The sequence below is a fragment of the Protomyctophum bolini genome (genome assembly GCF_963924005.1).
Source record: "Protomyctophum bolini genome assembly, chromosome: 14".
In the NCBI taxonomy this organism is placed as follows: domain Eukaryota; kingdom Metazoa; phylum Chordata; class Actinopteri; order Myctophiformes; family Myctophidae; genus Protomyctophum; species Protomyctophum bolini.
Window position 1 is genome coordinate 17,400,650 of NC_137875.1, and position 16,909 is coordinate 17,417,558.

The 16,909-nt window shown below is 43.2% G+C and overlaps 1 protein-coding gene across 1 annotated transcript in view; it reads right to left on the reverse strand.

The window, feature by feature from the left end:
- mcu (mitochondrial calcium uniporter) overlaps positions 1-16,685 on the reverse strand; it is an 84,431-nt gene extending 67,746 nt beyond the window's left edge. The window contains exon 1 of the mRNA XM_080782510.1: positions 16,480-16,685. Within this exon, the coding sequence (XP_080638636.1) occupies positions 16,480-16,605 (126 nt within the window). The 5' untranslated portion in view covers positions 16,606-16,685. The remainder of the gene's footprint in view (positions 1-16,479) is intronic.
- Positions 16,686-16,909: the final 224 nt, after the last annotated feature.

The following is a 16,909-nucleotide window of genomic DNA, read 5'->3' on the forward strand; positions in this document are numbered from 1 at the left end:
GAGCAGTCCTCCTAATCACGCGTCCATGGATGTGATAGCGCTAATTAGCATCAGACCTACATGAATAATACCACAGAGGCATCACATCAGCGTCCATAAAGATAAGTTCCTATACAAAACGGTGCATGGCCCCTAGCCCGACTACTCATTGACCGGGAACAACAATTATGGCTGTCGGGTTTCATTAAGAAATACACCTCCTCCTAACAACCACTAACGAGACCACAGGTCCTCGTCGTTTTAATTGAACACGTCGGCCATACTGTATATGTGTGCGTGGTGCTCTTGAGAGCTGCCTGCCATATACTCTCCAAGGAACAAAACTAAAAACACAAAGTCCAAAATGTTCTGAGCCTGGCCTTCATGTCTATATCAGGGATATTTACATAAAAAAATTGCATAGCCAATAATCTTCCCAGAGGTGCCTTTGAGAATGACACAAGATTGTATCTCTGATAGTCTAGATTGCATCTATTGCACATCAATCCCCTTCAGCCCTTTTTGACTCTCAAATAGAGGAATGTACAGTACAGTACAGTACAGTGTAATGTGTGATTTATACTGGATCGTATGACTGTGTCCCACACCAAATATAGCTGATCTACAACTTAATAACGCATTGCGTTGTGAGCGTGTAAATCGGCTATTTTCAGCTAGCTTTAAAAAACAGACCCGTCTGAACTGAGTGGTGCTGTACTGAATGGTGATAGGCGGCCAGCTCACTTCTCTGCATTGAAGGAAGCATGAGCTCAGTTCGTGGCTCTCCCCAGGTTGGCAGAGGGAGAGTAGCACCCAGGAGGTTTAGGCAATTGGCACCGGGTAAAAAATGGGTTACAAAATTGTGTCATCACTATCAATTTCACTTGTTTATCCTGTATCCTGTATGAGTTCTCTAGCCTGGTTGGGCAAAATTGGTATCTCTGCCTGAACATTTTCTGTTTATTTATTTAAGAGCTGAAGAGACAGGGAGCCCTATCTTACTGAACAAACACTCTATAGCAATGATTACTATCAGAAGGTATATAAAAAGCTAGTGCGCTTTCTAAATGGTTTTTTTTGTGGCTTTCGCCTTCATTTTATATATTTGATGGAGGGACAGACAGTAGGCTGACAGGAAATGGGGAGAAAGATGGGGGGGAAGACATGCAGTAAAGGCCGTCGGGATCGGGAGTCGAACCCGTGGCACACTGCCAGACTGGATCACCAGCCAAGGTGCCTAGACCACTGAGCCACGGCCCATAGTGCGCTTTCTAATGTTGTGTTCACATGGGCAGATGCAAAGATACAGTCTACCATTCATTCATTGTCAATGGAAGCCAGCGACATGAAGATAGAAAGATGCATCCGACGTTTGTAGCTGGCAGCTGCTGCAAAAGCTACAAATTGAAGCTGAGCTGGGTTCAACTTCCAGCTGCAATGACACACGTCACTATGGAGTAGACGCATGCTTGATGACATCACGACCGTGTGAGCAACAGATTCTACAACGCAACAAAAACGCAACAAATAATGGCATAATGCTGTGATCTTTGCATCTGCCCATGTGAACGCAGCATAAGCAGTACAAGTGTTTTTATACCCTATGAATAATTGAATATAAAAAACATTCTAAAAATGGACGACAACAGATCACTGAAAGATGAACAGAAATTTCAATACAATAACCTCCTTATAGGACAGGGGGTTAAATCCACTGAACAGTCCATGCAGGAATTCTGCTAGCATATCATTAAAATGACTTTACACTGTGAAGGTTGGATTGGTGCTCAAAAACTGCTGAGGTAAGCTACGGCTGGTTGAGCATTAACCCCCACCTTCCCTCCCCACCTCCCCCCCACACACACACACACACACACACACACACACACACACACACACACACACACACACACACACAAGCCTTATTCCATGTGTGCCACTGCTCATTGATCTGTGCTGCCTGCTGATATATAGAAGTTAATTAAAAGACCTCAAAGCAAAGCCCCCCCCCCCCCCCCCCCCCCTTGGCCTTGCTTCATTTAAGACCAGTACTTAAAACCAGTCAGAGAAGAGATTTCTTACACACCAGGGTTTTTTTTCTTTCGTTTAGTTCCGAAAAAATATATTTTTTCAAACTGCTGCCGTTTTTCTGAGATTCAGCATCGTGAATGAAGGCATCAACCTCTACGAATGAGCTATTTTGGATATGAAATATTCACCGGCAAGTATTTCACATGTTGGTATTGTTTATTCATGACACCCTTGGTGTGTAAAGGATGAACACCTAAAAATCCATGTTCGCGCATGTGCACATGCGCACACACACACACGCATGCACACGCGCACACAGGGTTTGTGTTCCACAAGCCCACAATTAATAAAACTCTTGATTGTGTCCATCTGCTGGTCCAAGCAGTCATTACAATAGAGGGTTGGGTAGGTAAGGGTAGAACATTGTCACAAGCTGGGTTCAAGGGTTGTTTCCCTGCTGCATTGGTGAATCCCCTGTGTGAGTGTCTTTAGCATGGCAATCCTTGAGTCTGTGCAATTACGGTGCAAACAGACCAGGTGCTGCTGTGCCAGGCTGAACACAGAGTTGCACTCTGGGATTCCCTCTGGGTCAACCCTGGATGTGCTGCCGTCTGATAAAACTCTGTTTAACCCATTAAGACCTGAGGCCGATTCTCTGCAAGGCAAGGACGCCCAAAATAATATTGTATTTGGCCCATCGGAAAATGTTTTGTGAAGATTTGTGTTAGAAATTCAAAAATGATTCAACGTTTTACAAAAAACATTCAAGATTTTTCAAAGATGTTCAAAAATAGCAGATGTACCAAGCTTGCAGCGTGGCACAAAGTGATGTGCTGTGAGCTTGTACTGTACATCTGCTGGTCAAACAATTTCCAATAATTGTTGTAAATTGTGACAATGCCAGATCTACAACCTCACCTAATTTCTCATGTTATTCAACCTGCAAATTTTCGTCAATGCAGGGAGATCATATCAATCTCAATTGAATAGGCAGGATGGATGGCAATATTTGTCCAAAGTTCCAAACACTTTGGTTCCAACCACAACATATCTAGAAAACCCTCATGTGAAAACATGACCTTCTCTAGCCTCTACCGCTATCCTTAGGCCAGATTTTCCACTTGCACACAAGATATCTCAATTCTCAACATCGAATGGATGCATTGCCATGAAACCTGGAGACAATGTGTGTGTGTGTGTGTGTGTGTGTGTGTGTGTGTGTGTGTGTGTGTGTGTGTGTGTGTGTGTGTGTGTGTGTGTGTGTGTGTGTGTGTGTGTTAATACCATTTGGGAGCTCAAGAATGGCGCGCACACACACTGCTGCTATGTTATTATCACAACATAAAGTTATATCATGATGTCGACCTAAATGGCGTTATATATGAATGATGGGTTGTTGCTTGCTGCAATGCTGTCCCATTGGCTTAGAGGTAGGCTAGAGCCAGAGTGTATGGTAGCCTAGCGACAAGGCAGCCAATCAGGACTAGGTCGCTAGTACTACGGCAGCCATTCAGGACTAGGTCGTCCAAGCCAACCACATAGAAAATATACCAGCTACGCAGCTGGTAACAATGTTGCACATTAAGATAATAATCTGGAATCATTGTGGAACCCCAGTTAGGGAACGAACCACTGCTTTAGAGGACGATAGAACAGCTTTTGGACTTTTATTTCTCTGTTGTTTCCAAAGTTCTGAGCACCCAAACACTATTTCACAGCATAATTTAACTGCATTTTCAGGGGAGAGTATTACTGGCATCTGTCAAAACATATATTTGTAATTCTAGGTTCTTAAAATACATTATGGAAAAATTACTGCCCGTTACATTTTCTTCCAGCCATTACTGAATGGAACGGCAATTGGACGTCATTGGAGTTGTCTCAATCCACAAAAGACACATCACTATTCTAGGTCTTACATCTCTTTCAACAGAATTCCCCTTCCTATAGTTCCCCCAGGCTGTACCGGCTGCATTTCAGTCATGCTGCTCTGTAGAAACCCCATCCCCGGCCTTCTGTTCAGGACCCAATTCCATTGGGAATAAATATGTTTTATGTTGAAGGCTGTAACTAAAGCTAGTCAGCCACAAGGCTAAAAAGGAGTGATTGGAGTGGATGCTTCGAATGTACAACAAACGGCACCAAGAACCTTGGCTTCACACACTAGACTAAGCCACCGTGGAAAGATAAATCCGCCTAAATGCAACACGCTCCCTTTGGCCACCATGACCTCAACGAGAAAGTGATGTCAAATACATCCTGTTTTAACCGTGACCATCAACAAAGCCCTCATCTCCCTGGAAACCGACGCCGTACACTCATGTCTCTCTTGCACACAGCCACACACAGACCTGCAGTGTAATCAGTCCTCAAAGATCACAGCCTTCCCGAGGTTTTATCCGAGGTGACAGTGCGCTGGACAAAACTGGTGTAACAAGCTTGAAAATGTCAAGACCTCCTGCCATTAACCCCGGGCCGTGCATCGATCCCACACTGACGGAGATACTACTTATAGGAAGGGCAGGAGGCATCTTGAGTCATTACTAGGGTTCAACTGTAGCCGCAGTAGATGCTGTAGGTCTGTCTAACTTGTGTGCTAGCAAGCAGTGTTACGTCTGGTTAATCATCTGTAGCCCTTTCCATCAGTTTGTGATGATGAAGGCCTTAGTAATACATTATCTATTCTTTCAAACACCTTTCAAAGTGTATTGTAACAAAGAAAACACTGTTTAACGCTGTTCCAAAGCAATTAGCAGCTAAATTAGTTAACTTGTAAGAGGTCTAAAGTTCCACTATCGTGGTGGTGTCCACTGGGTGTCCATTAGCTAGCCTATTATGTTAATTAAAAAAGATCATAGTATTCCTTAAAAGTTATATTTTCCTCAATAATAATAGCACTCGTAATGCATTGATATTGAAGCACCAGTTCCACAAAAGGAAAGATTAATTTTAAATCCCTCTTGGGCAGTTCGCTGCTACCGTAGCTCATTTAAATAGCAGCCTCATCACAAGAGTAAAATCCCGCTCTTGAAGCAATAGACGTGCTGTCTAGCAGCCATAGCAATAACTCTCTCCATTCTGCCGTCTGGGGGGGAGGGAGGACAATAACAAGCGGAAAACTCTCCTCTCCTGTTTTCCTTTTCAAAGACAGAGGTTAGGGCCAAGGCCGCGGGAATCCTATCCCCCACCGTTATTTCACAGAACGCCAATATCCCTCAGCCTCAGATTTGACACCATAGCCCTGACCCCTAAAATGGGATTCCTCCAAGGAAGTGATGCATCAATTAAAGCCAGATTTGTGCTTAGTTGCACACCGCCGATGTACACCGAAAATGGCCGATCTACAAGCTCACAACGTGTCTCTCTGTGCAACACTACACGCAACTAAGTATATCGAGGCCTAGAGAGCAGGCAACCTCCTCGCTGCTCAAAACCAATTTTGTCTTCTCCTTCAGCGTCTATCTTCATACTCTCCTCTGACATGCGCCTCTATTTTGCTAGAAATCTAGTTGTCGAAACAATTGCATATCCAACGCTGCCAGCTTTGATATACTGTGTTGTTTCCAATTAGATATGGCAAAGCAATGACGATAAGCCGGAGCGCAGCGGGAGGAAAGGTAGCGAGGAAGAAGATTGCAATTTATTGCCTTACTATGGAGGACACAGTGGCATGGTTAATAGGTTATATATACATATACTGTATATTCATATCATTATGAGACGATATGCATAGTAATAACAATGAATTTGTCTATATTCAAATTTTAATACCAACCCTGCATACGGTATTTATTTATTGAATACATCTCCTATAATCTGTAAGAGAGATCAGTCATTTCTCACCGTTCACAAACTACCAACTACGGTGTGCAGTCCCATTACTCCCAGTCTTATCCCCTGTGATGTTCTTGCTGCAGTTTATTTATATGGCTTGACTTAAGATTTATGTAACTAAAGATAGCAGCTATTATATAGGCTATACATGTTGAGCAAGTGTCAAAGGCAACACAAGAAACCTCAATAAAATCCAGTATGCAAATACACTAAATTATAATCTTGTTAATGATCATATTATCATACGACTGATAAATGAAGCGCAGTATGTTCACCTAATGTATCAGCGATTCTCACCTCATTGCCATGCAAACGTTTACAACTGGTTGGGGCCTACAGAGCGACACCGATATCACACTCTTGATAACCACACATTAGGGACAGCATTTACATAATATCACACAGAGTGTGTGTCAGATTTGGGCACGGGTGACCTTCATGTAAACTGTAAAGCAAAACCACCTTGCCTAATTTACAGTGCTGATAGGGACCCGTCCCCAGCGCTGCCAGATTCGTTTTGCTGTCATAACAACGAGCTCATTCCCATATGTAATTGCATTAAAGGTGGCATCACTGATGACCTTCAGGGGGGGGGTCTCACCTGGCCTCCTGGCAGAGCACGCCACCAACCAGCCGTCCTGCAGATGAAGAGGGGGGTAGCCAAGCATCACCCCATCCATCATCCCATTAATACACGTTGGACCGGCTCAGCGTCCTTTACAGAGGTGAGTGGAGAGAAACACCCGGCCACACGGCATCAACATGGGAAGCGGCTAATTAATCTGTGCTGACGGGAAGAGGATCACATCCATTCGCCGTTTCAAGCGTGAAATCCCCTACACTGTACTACTCACCATGGCTTAACTCACAGCGTTGTAAAGTGGGGACCGTCATGGCCCAGAGTATGGCCACTATTTTGGGCAGTTGCTGAGCTCGCAAAGCACCCTTTTGTGAGCTTGTAGATCGACTACTTTCATGGTTTTTGATTATTTCTTCTATTTTTAAGCACTTTTGCAATAGGTGTCCACAGACAGCCATGGGGGGGGGTCCTTAGAATGGAAAGGTTTGGTAAACCGGGAGGCGGACTTTTTTCCGACAGCATTCTAGCAGACGGGGCAACGATCCGATCCGCAGCGGGGGGACATTCGCTGCGATGCGAAAAAGCGATGGTCCGACATGCGCTGCTCCCGTGCTTGCGGTTAGGGTTAGGTTAGGATTGAGGTTTCGGATCAATATGCTGTCGGAAAAAAGACCTGCACCCGGTAAACCCTGGTCTGGTCCAACTCACCATCCCATCGTGATACAGCATCTATGTCATCTAATTAATGCTAGAAAACAGCATGTGGCCCTGTGCTGACAATGCCTCTGTTTGGCTTGCCTTCCACTAACTTCAGAAGCAGAGAAGCGTTAAGATAACAGCCGTAAGCGGAACACAAGGAAGCAGATGAGATGAGAGAGGGTGTATTGGCAGCAGCCATGCATACTAAATACATAACACTTGCTCCAGTAAAGCCCGAATTTACACGTCGTCAGGCGACTCCATCACTTGCTGAAGAACAACTGGTTTTCAACCGCAAAAACATGATGTAATATGTCTTCTATGAAGCCTCATTTATACTTGGTTGCACGGCGGAAGTGGAACCTGCAAAAATAGCAAATCTACAAGCTGACAACGCATCGCTCTGCGACGTCGTGCTGTCAGCTTGTCAATCAGCTATTTTCGGTGCACGACAGCCGCGTGACTCATACTGTAACTGTCCCGAGACTGCAAAAGCCTTTGACCTTCCAGGATGTTTTGTTCTACCCATGGAGAAAACAGCTGGTGAGCGTGAGAAGGAAAGTAGGCTTGCGTTGTGCACAAAGCACAGGTGCCAATGGTGCGATGGCCTCAGTGGGTACTAAGTGCCAGTGGATGGGGCAGAGAGAGGCACAGGAGGCATATGGCTGGAGGAAATAGGCATAGCAGAGGCTGGAAGAGTTTATTAAAATAATGAGCTTTTGACACACGCCATGTGAATTAGGTCAAAAACATGTCTAACAAACTGAACACGCTCTAAGGCATATGTAAGAAGAACGGCACGCATCTGTGCTCTCAGAGAAATCGCCCTGTATTTTTACTATTGTACAGTATGTTGTCGTAACGGTATTACACTGCTTGCAAATTAGGGTTATACAGCAAAGAATTTAACAGCCAACAAGGAAACCATCTGATATTGTGGGGCTTCTTGGGGCGGTGGCTCTGCCGCCTGAGGGGGGGGCGGTTGCCGCCTTTGAGTGGAGCATGCATGGGTCTGCTCTCGTTGTAATTACTTTGTGCCTATGATAACTGTTGTCTGCCTTTTTAATATATGTACTGTATTTCCTGATTGGGAGTCTATCAAAATTCAAAAGCCACTTGTCATTATGGTTCATTGTCCTTGTCATGTCTTTGTATATTCAATCTTTTTATTTATAATAGTGTTGTGCCTGAGCTGTTTTTGTTTTTGTTTAGTTTTGTTTTCTTTTATTTGTTATTATGTTCTTGTTGTATAATGTCTGTTTGTCTTTAAAAAAAAAACCCAATAAATATACTTTATAAAAAAATATATATATATGTTCCCATCTACTGCACAACTGCTAGTTTAAAAAAATTACTTTTTACTTTTATACAGCAACGGAAGTTGCGGGATTTTCGGGAGTATCGCCCATGGAAATGACGTTGATGCTTTACAAATCAGTTTACATTCTCCGCGAATGAAACAAGTGTTGTGATTAGTCGGGAAAATATTGTATCCGGGGGAAATACATCTGCCGGATGTTCCGGAGTATACATCCGCCGATAGCTTCTCTGCCTTACGTTGTGACCAGGCTTTTCTTTTCGCAGATGAGCATCATGAGCCTGGGACCGAGGCTAAGTCCATGCACTATTCACAGCAAAGTGCGCTTCTGGTTGGCTGCTGCTCTGTCCATCTATGACTGCAGTGGCAAAGTTAAACTTCTCTACATTTGAGGCTCAACATTGTCTGTTCATATGTCTGTTCTTTAAATATAATGTCTAACTGCAATTTTGGCACAGTCAAACTCTAATATTTACCCGTTAACAAATTAAAAGAACTGAACCAACACTTTTGGTAGTGAGACGTGATAAACCTCTGTCCTTTTGGTAGTGAGACGTGATAAACCTCTGTCATTTTCAAAACAACAAATTGAACTCCAAAAATGTCAGCATGTTCCCCTTTTCTGGCTTTAGTCTGAGAATGGGGCGCCGGTGGCTCAGGGGTAGAGTTGCCTGATGGGAACCGCAAGGTTGCCAGTTCGAACCCGGGCTCCCCCAAAGTTGGTGTCCTTGAGCAAGACGCTGAACCCCTAATTGATCCGGTTGATAGTTTTCTCGGTTGAAAACTATCCAACCGAGATTATCCTATTATCCAATTATCGCCATTGAGGTATGGTATAGTAACTAACTATTAGCCAATCAGCACCATGGGTTGCTGTGAAGCATTGTCATTGTCAAGCTGTGCACCTGAACCAATAATAACAACAGTGGCAACCACTACAGGCAAGATAGATAATGCTACTGTATATCAAGGCTGTTCTAAAATCGATGAAAAGTACCACTTTCCAAACATATGTTCAATGGCATTTAGCGTCAACTAAAATAACAATGAAATCCCCATCCCCACGTATATCTGTTACAATGTCAGAATGGAGATGGAAGTGACAATTTTGTCATCAGGCAAGGACATCGTACAACCAATTTCCCCATCTATCAGACTAACAGTAAATTCAGAGGCCATTACATATACCCTTTGGCCAAACTAGCACAATAGCACAATGTACAACAGTTCATTAGTTCCCACCAAAAATAATTATCAACAAGAGATTATTACACTATTAAGTACAATAATCAGGATGATCCTTGTGCACCATCATTGTGCAGCCATTGTGCCTCTTGAAAGCACCAGTTTTCCCTCGCTATTCTCGGTGTATGCCAAACTTGCCAAGGTCAAATGTGAAAAGAAAGAATGACATGGAAGACATACATTGTATTTATTCTAAATGTTCAATGCTTTATGAAGACATTTTACCTGATGTACAGAAATAACAATGATAAATTTGCTCTTGGGCAACTCGGTTTTTCACTGTCATCACTTTAGAGGCACATTTTTCACAAAGAAATTATATTTCTCAGCGTCCACTGTGGATTGACTATTCATATTTACCCACACTACAGGAGACAGATTAAATATGTACACTCTGACTATACTTACACCTTTTAACCACTGTTACTACTCTATTACCAGTAAGACGCGCAAACGCGGGAAGCGAACGCAGCTCGTACATATTTGGGGTTTTTTAAGATTTATTTTTAAGTTATTCTTTTTTTAAGTTAAGTTATTTTTAAGTTAAGTTTTTAACTTAGCCATAACCATATAAGGAGTCCCCAAAGCAGCTATACGTCCAAATATGGAGTGTGTTGCATCAATCACAAACAAATCACCATATATGGGCACAAAGGGGACAAACACAGACACACAGACAAACAGACAGACATGATCTGCTAGGTCTCATAGTAAGTGTTCACTGCGTTCGCAAATATACTGTACACTTTGGACTGCATTTATATTTATACCTGTTAATAGCTCACACAACATGCAAGTCCCAGGCAGTCCAAGTGCAGAAGGCCAAGCAAGGGTACTACTGTAGTATAGTTAAATCTCTTTATTTGTCTCTGATACTTCATCCATAAGTGCCCAGGTATTATTATTTGTCTCTGATACTTTATCCATAAGTGCCCAGGCAGGTATTATTATTTTCTCTGATGCAAATTGTCCCTGTTGAGCATCGACGAGCCCTTCTACTGGCTGAAGCGTGCAGGACTTCCCTTTACTTTATCCCTAATCCCTGTGCATACTTCTGTTACTACTACTGTACCTATTTACTCTTTTTTTTCTCCTGGCTGTGTCTCTGTATCTCTGCTGTGTTTCCTATCTGCTATGACAATCGAATTTCTCCAGTGGGATCAACAAAAAGGTCTAAGTAGCTATCTAATAGTTTCAGGGGAAACATACCGTTACACTACAGAGAAGAACAATGGACCTCAAACTACCGTAACATGGCGTCACTCTTCCTAGGCAACCAAATGGAATGCACACCGTCGCCCTGTGACAAATTCCACAGTTCACTAGCCATTGTAGTGCATCAGCGGAGCAAGCGCGTCAATGAAATTGTAGAAATTTACTGTCCAATATAAAAGGAAAACTACTCTGCAGTGCATTGTATTGTACACAATTACACATCCTACGAAGGTGCTGGCTCCCACACACTCCATTGCAGATGCTGTGATTTTGGTAATAGACCTTCTTCAGAGCATGAAAGCTGTGTAGTGTGTACTCCCTTTCCCTTTAGGAGAGAGGACAAATAATTCCAAAGAACAGTGTGCACACCTGTGCCATGCTGACTTAACAGACCTTGGTAGTAATACCAATACAGGACACAGAAGAAATGTACATGAATTCACATGGGAAATACCACTGCCATTTCCAGGATTGACATTTTAGAGGAGGCAAAATGTGTCCTGTCACCGCAGACCCCCACCCCCCTGTGGGCAAAAACAACTACACTACAAAACGTTAATAAAGAGTATAATCAATGAATTTTATCAAATTAGTGACCCATTTCAACATTGCGATTACAACAGCAACATCAAACAACAAAATGGCAATGTCTTACACCCCCGCCACCAACTCCAACTACAGTAGCTTGTATAATATGCGATATTTTCTTCCCCATTCCCTTAAAACGGCAAACAGGCTTGGACTAAAACACAGTACCAGACACTGCAAATGAAAGGCAATGAGCCATGCAGCTCAACTACCACCTCAAGGTTGCCTTGTTTGTTAAATGATAGTGTGACATACATTACTACATGCCATCTGCTTCTCTAAATAGGTGCTTATCGGCTGATGTTCTCAATAAAAATGTATAGTGAAATACTCATCAGAAGAATCCAATATTCAGATCAATTTTCTCACACACACTGAATAAATGCCTTCCTAGTACCTAATTCATACCCATTAGTGATTAGTTAGTGCTTCTGTGAAGAATCCTACAGAAATTAAACAAGACTGAACAACCAGGCTGAATTGATCAGATTATCATGCTTCATCAATCAGGTACTACTAGATTTTGTATACCGTAATTGGAGTGTAGACTACTGTATAGCCTGTCCCTGGCATAAAAAGCTGATGCCATGAACAAATAAAATGCCAATGAAATTACAATGAAATGCCATAAATCATCTATGTTGTCAACTAATACGAAAGGGAGGTCCACAGCTGTCAATCAGCAGACTCTAAAGTAAACAGCCCTTTGTAGCTTTAATGACCATTAATGTGCCATTCCATACATCATGTAACGTCAAAAACATTTTGTCCTGGATACAATTTTCCCTTCTCAGTCAGATTTGTCAATCAGGCAAGATTTGTCAATAAATCCAGCAGCTCCCATCAATTGAACGATAGTAACAGTAGTTTAGCACGGTAGCAGTTTAGGCCATCATGATACAAAACTGAATGGAGGAGCTTCTGTGGACAGGATTATCCATCACTGTACCATCTTATCACCTATCTAAGGGGTGACATGAGTCACACTGTCTGACAACCTTGCAGACAGTGACTCTTTTATCACACTAATCCGGACTAAACTTCACGATGATGATGGCAGCAGGGGCAAATTAGTTTACACTTACACACGCTGACTGGATTAAAAGCAGAGATGGAGTCTCCATCCCTACAATAGACTGTAGAAACTACGTACGCATCTACTGTAGTGCTACATTTCAATGTATATTTATTTATATATATATATATATATATATATATATATATATATATATATATATAAAATGTATATTTATATTTATATAATGTCACTGGAGATAAAGTATATCCATACTTTATCTAAAGTATGGACTAAAACCTTGTCTAAAACCATGCTAGCAGCCCCTAGAGGACATGCTGCTTCTTACACCCAGCTGGAGATTTGGCCGAAGGGTGGCGTTAGACTAGAGGAAATGGAGTCGATGGAGTCAACAAAATCAATAGGGGCCATCCTCCGGTTAACATGAATGCACAAGTTTCATGGCAATCGATCCATTTGATGTCCCCGGCCCTGAGGTAGCGCAGATTGGGATTTGGGGTGTTAAGATATTAACAAACCTATCATAATGACATAATTCTATGATCACAAATTGGATAACAAAGTGATCCAAATCCTGTTTTCTTTTGTTTTGAACAAACAATTTGCTTATTGCCCAGCCCAGAGAGAAACTCTCTTCAATCTGTGATTTATAGCTGCTTTCACATGGGCTGTTTATTCGCAATGACTCTTCTCTCCCCACCACACTTCAAGAGGGGAGCCTTTTATAGGACAGCTGGGTCAATAGTAAGCCAGTGCAGGTTAAGTGTGTGCCCCTCTAGAGTACACAATCCCTGCATCCCTAGAGGGTTGACCCATCATAACCATGCTCAGCCAGTAAGACCTATACAGACTGTGTGCTCCTGTCCTGGTCCTGGCTGTACCTATTCATACAATCCAGACATTACACTATGGTATACAATATTCAATAGACATGTGACCACCCCTCCACGATTATGGGATCTATTCTAGACTATCAACGAGCCAATTGGTGTAACCATCTCGCTATCGGCTCATCATATTGATCATGGATGGCATCTCAGGAAATACAGTACACTTAATATCTGCCCATGCGGAAATTCACTGGGGAAATCCCTAATAACCTCAAACTGCTGCTTACTTGGCCAGTCACATTAATTTACTACTTAACCAATTAAACCGCAGCATCAGAATTGTGGGGAAAGCTATCGCTGAAAATAGCTGACCGACAAGCTCACAACACGTTGCAAGCTTGTCAGTCACCACAATAACTGAAAATACACTAGTACAGGGGTCTGCAACCTTTTTTTATCAAAGTGCCATGTTTTTAGTTTCTGGATAGTTAGTGTGTCACTTTAATGACACGACAATTCCAACATGTCTTGTTAAATATTCTTTCACATTGTTATATTGATCATTAGACTCAAAGCATAGGCCTCCTATATCTCCCTCCCCCAGTCAGAGTTCAGAGTTTTAATTAATGTAGAATGATGTGCAGGATGTAATTTACATACAAATATGAGTGAATTCATTTATTTTACTACATTTGTTTAATTGTTTATTTACCGGTAATTGGTTTTTTTTCAGTGTGCCAGTGTACCCTCCTTTCCTTAGTTTGTGCCAAGGTTGGCACCAGTGCCAAAGGTTGGCACTAGTATACAGCCCTGAGGGACTCAACCATGTGGGTTTTAAGTGTTTATTAAGACACTGTAGTGAAAATTATACCGCCGGGATTTCAAAATACTGGGGTAGGATATATTACCTATTTTACCTAATATTAACCACCTATTTTATACTTTGTTGTACAATGGAGTCACCCAGCAACAATAGCCAATCTACAGACTCACAAAGCATCGCATCGTGAAGCATTTTCAGAAAACAATTGCCTATTTAAAAAGTGGTTAAGGAAATACCGGCTAAACCTATTACGCTAGACAGTTCAATAATCACAATACAGGTTAAAAAGCATTTGTCCACTGCAGATTTATAGATATGAGGTTGAAGGAGAACGTGTCCAATGTCCATTGTGCAGTGTGGCACAAATGAACACACACGTGGCAGTCACAGGCCTGTCAGAAAGCTGTCAAACACTGACAGGTTTAATAATGTTGGGCGTTACGGCAGTTGACTTGGAAAAGACACCGTTTATGCCAGTCAAATGAAAGACAGAAAAGAGAAATACAATCTGCAGAAATTAAAAATGGAAACTTATTAAAGGACACTTATTAAGGGCAGTTCGGCCATAAAAAAGAAAACACTGAGCAGTCACCTCATTAAATCAGATACCGTTTTTGGATAGGCCTACCGGTACTTGTTTTAGAAGAGGGGAGAACATTATCTCTCCACGGGAGGTAAAGACACAACTCCGATGGAATGGTACAGGCAGCAGGGGGGCAGAGCCATGGGCTAGTGGACCTATAGAGCACATCCCAGAAAGTCTGTTCTGACAGCCACTTAACCTGCAGGGCCACCCTGGCAGTAAGGGGGTCCTCATTTAATTTCACAAAGGTACTGACACTTGGCAGGTGTGTGTGTGTGTGTGTGTGTGTGTGTGTGTGTGTGTGTGTGTGTGTGTGTGTGTGTATTAAATACAGTAATGTGTCAGCAGGACAGTATCACAGACTGTTACAGGCCTGCTTGAGCTGCTTCACTTCCCCATTCTTTCATATGCCACCACTGTGTATACTGTATAATCTGCCTTCACCACCATCATCAGGCAGTTTGGTGAAATGGCTCATCATAGTTCTCAGACAAGCCGGTCGCTGAGGCGGGGTATAATTATTGTGCTAGCTGTGGAGAAGAACAATACACAGCAAATCACAATTACACAGACCAGGTAGCATATGGGTCTCTGCAACTGCATCAGCTTGCAGGAAACCCAGGACCTCCCAACTGTACAGACGGGGAAACACCCGCAGGGAGGGAGGAAGGGAGAGAGAAATAGCAGGCTGGCTGGAGAGTCTGACATCATCAAAGTGCGGGGTTCCATTCCATGTTTATGCGAGTCTGTCTGTCTGTCTGTCAGTGTCTGAATACAACGCGTCTCCCACGAGTACCACCATCTAACAATTCCACTTTCTATATCTTTAGGAAGACATGTAAAATCTGAGCTCATAAACCACACTCACAGCACAGACACACACACACTGCGGTTTACACACGATCCAAGCGGACAAGAGAACAATCCATCAGAGATAGTCAACAAAAAAACAAGAGCTATACTATACAGTGGAAACAAGAAGGGAAAAAAGGAACTGCTGCCTAAGAAACATTAAAATCAGCGGAAACGTGAATACTGACGTATGACGACCCGCTCGCGAATACCATTCCTCCCTATGTGCCTCCTACGTCCTACCCATTCCATTCCCGTCCGGGACCAACCCCAACACAATGTACTGCAGCTGTAGATTCACAGACAACGCTGCTGGAAACTGTTTAACACTGAAGGTGTAAGATCTTCAAGGTGAGACCATTCTTTCACGCACACAACACAAGTCTAAACAACAAGCGGTGACTGAAAAACACGGCTTCGTTCAAAGTTGAAGGACTCATACACAATATAGTCAGAGTATAGACACTTAACATTACGCATAATGTGAAAGAAGAGGGGTGGCACCGTGGCAGACTGGAGGAGTTGTACAGTAAACGGCGGGGCAGCAGTGAGCTGTGGTGGGACTGCCTGGGGCTTCCTTCCAGCAAGGCGCTCCTAAAAAGCTGCATTGCCTCTGTCACATATTTAGCTAATCTCTAGAGACGGTGACGTTAAATAAAGACAAACGTGAATAAATAATACTACGCATATAGCGGGACAGAAAGCGCAACCCCTGCATGACGGGAATTGGAAATCTTCAGGCTAGTTAGCCACACTTCCTTAGCCAGCCAGCCAGCCCAACACCGACGCCTCTTGCTGCCGCCCGTCCTGCTCGCTCCTACTACAGCCGCAGTGGTGGTCCCCCGGCTGAACGACGCGGGACTTACCGGTCTTATGTGCTGACGGTGTCGCTGTGAAGAGACAACAAGTGCGGGGAGGCTACACGCCACCGCCCCGCAACTGCTGCTGCTCCGGGACAACAGGAGCACCGATCTACACACTTTCGCAGCCATCTCTCTCTGTACAGTGAAAGCTCGCAGTGAAGCAGAATGCTGCGGGCGGACCCCGTCCTCCAAGACACACACATACACACACTCACACAAACACGCGGAAAACGCACACGCGCGCGCACACACACAGGCGGAGAGGAGAGCAGAACGGAGAGGAGAGGGAGGGCGGTGGGCGGGTTGCGGGGTTGGACTACTGGCTTCTCACACGCCCAGTCACTGTTGCACCAATATTCAATATCAAGACGCTCCATACCATACAAGGCGCATTGCCAAATTTGCCATTGAGTTTATAGTGTAAAATGAAATT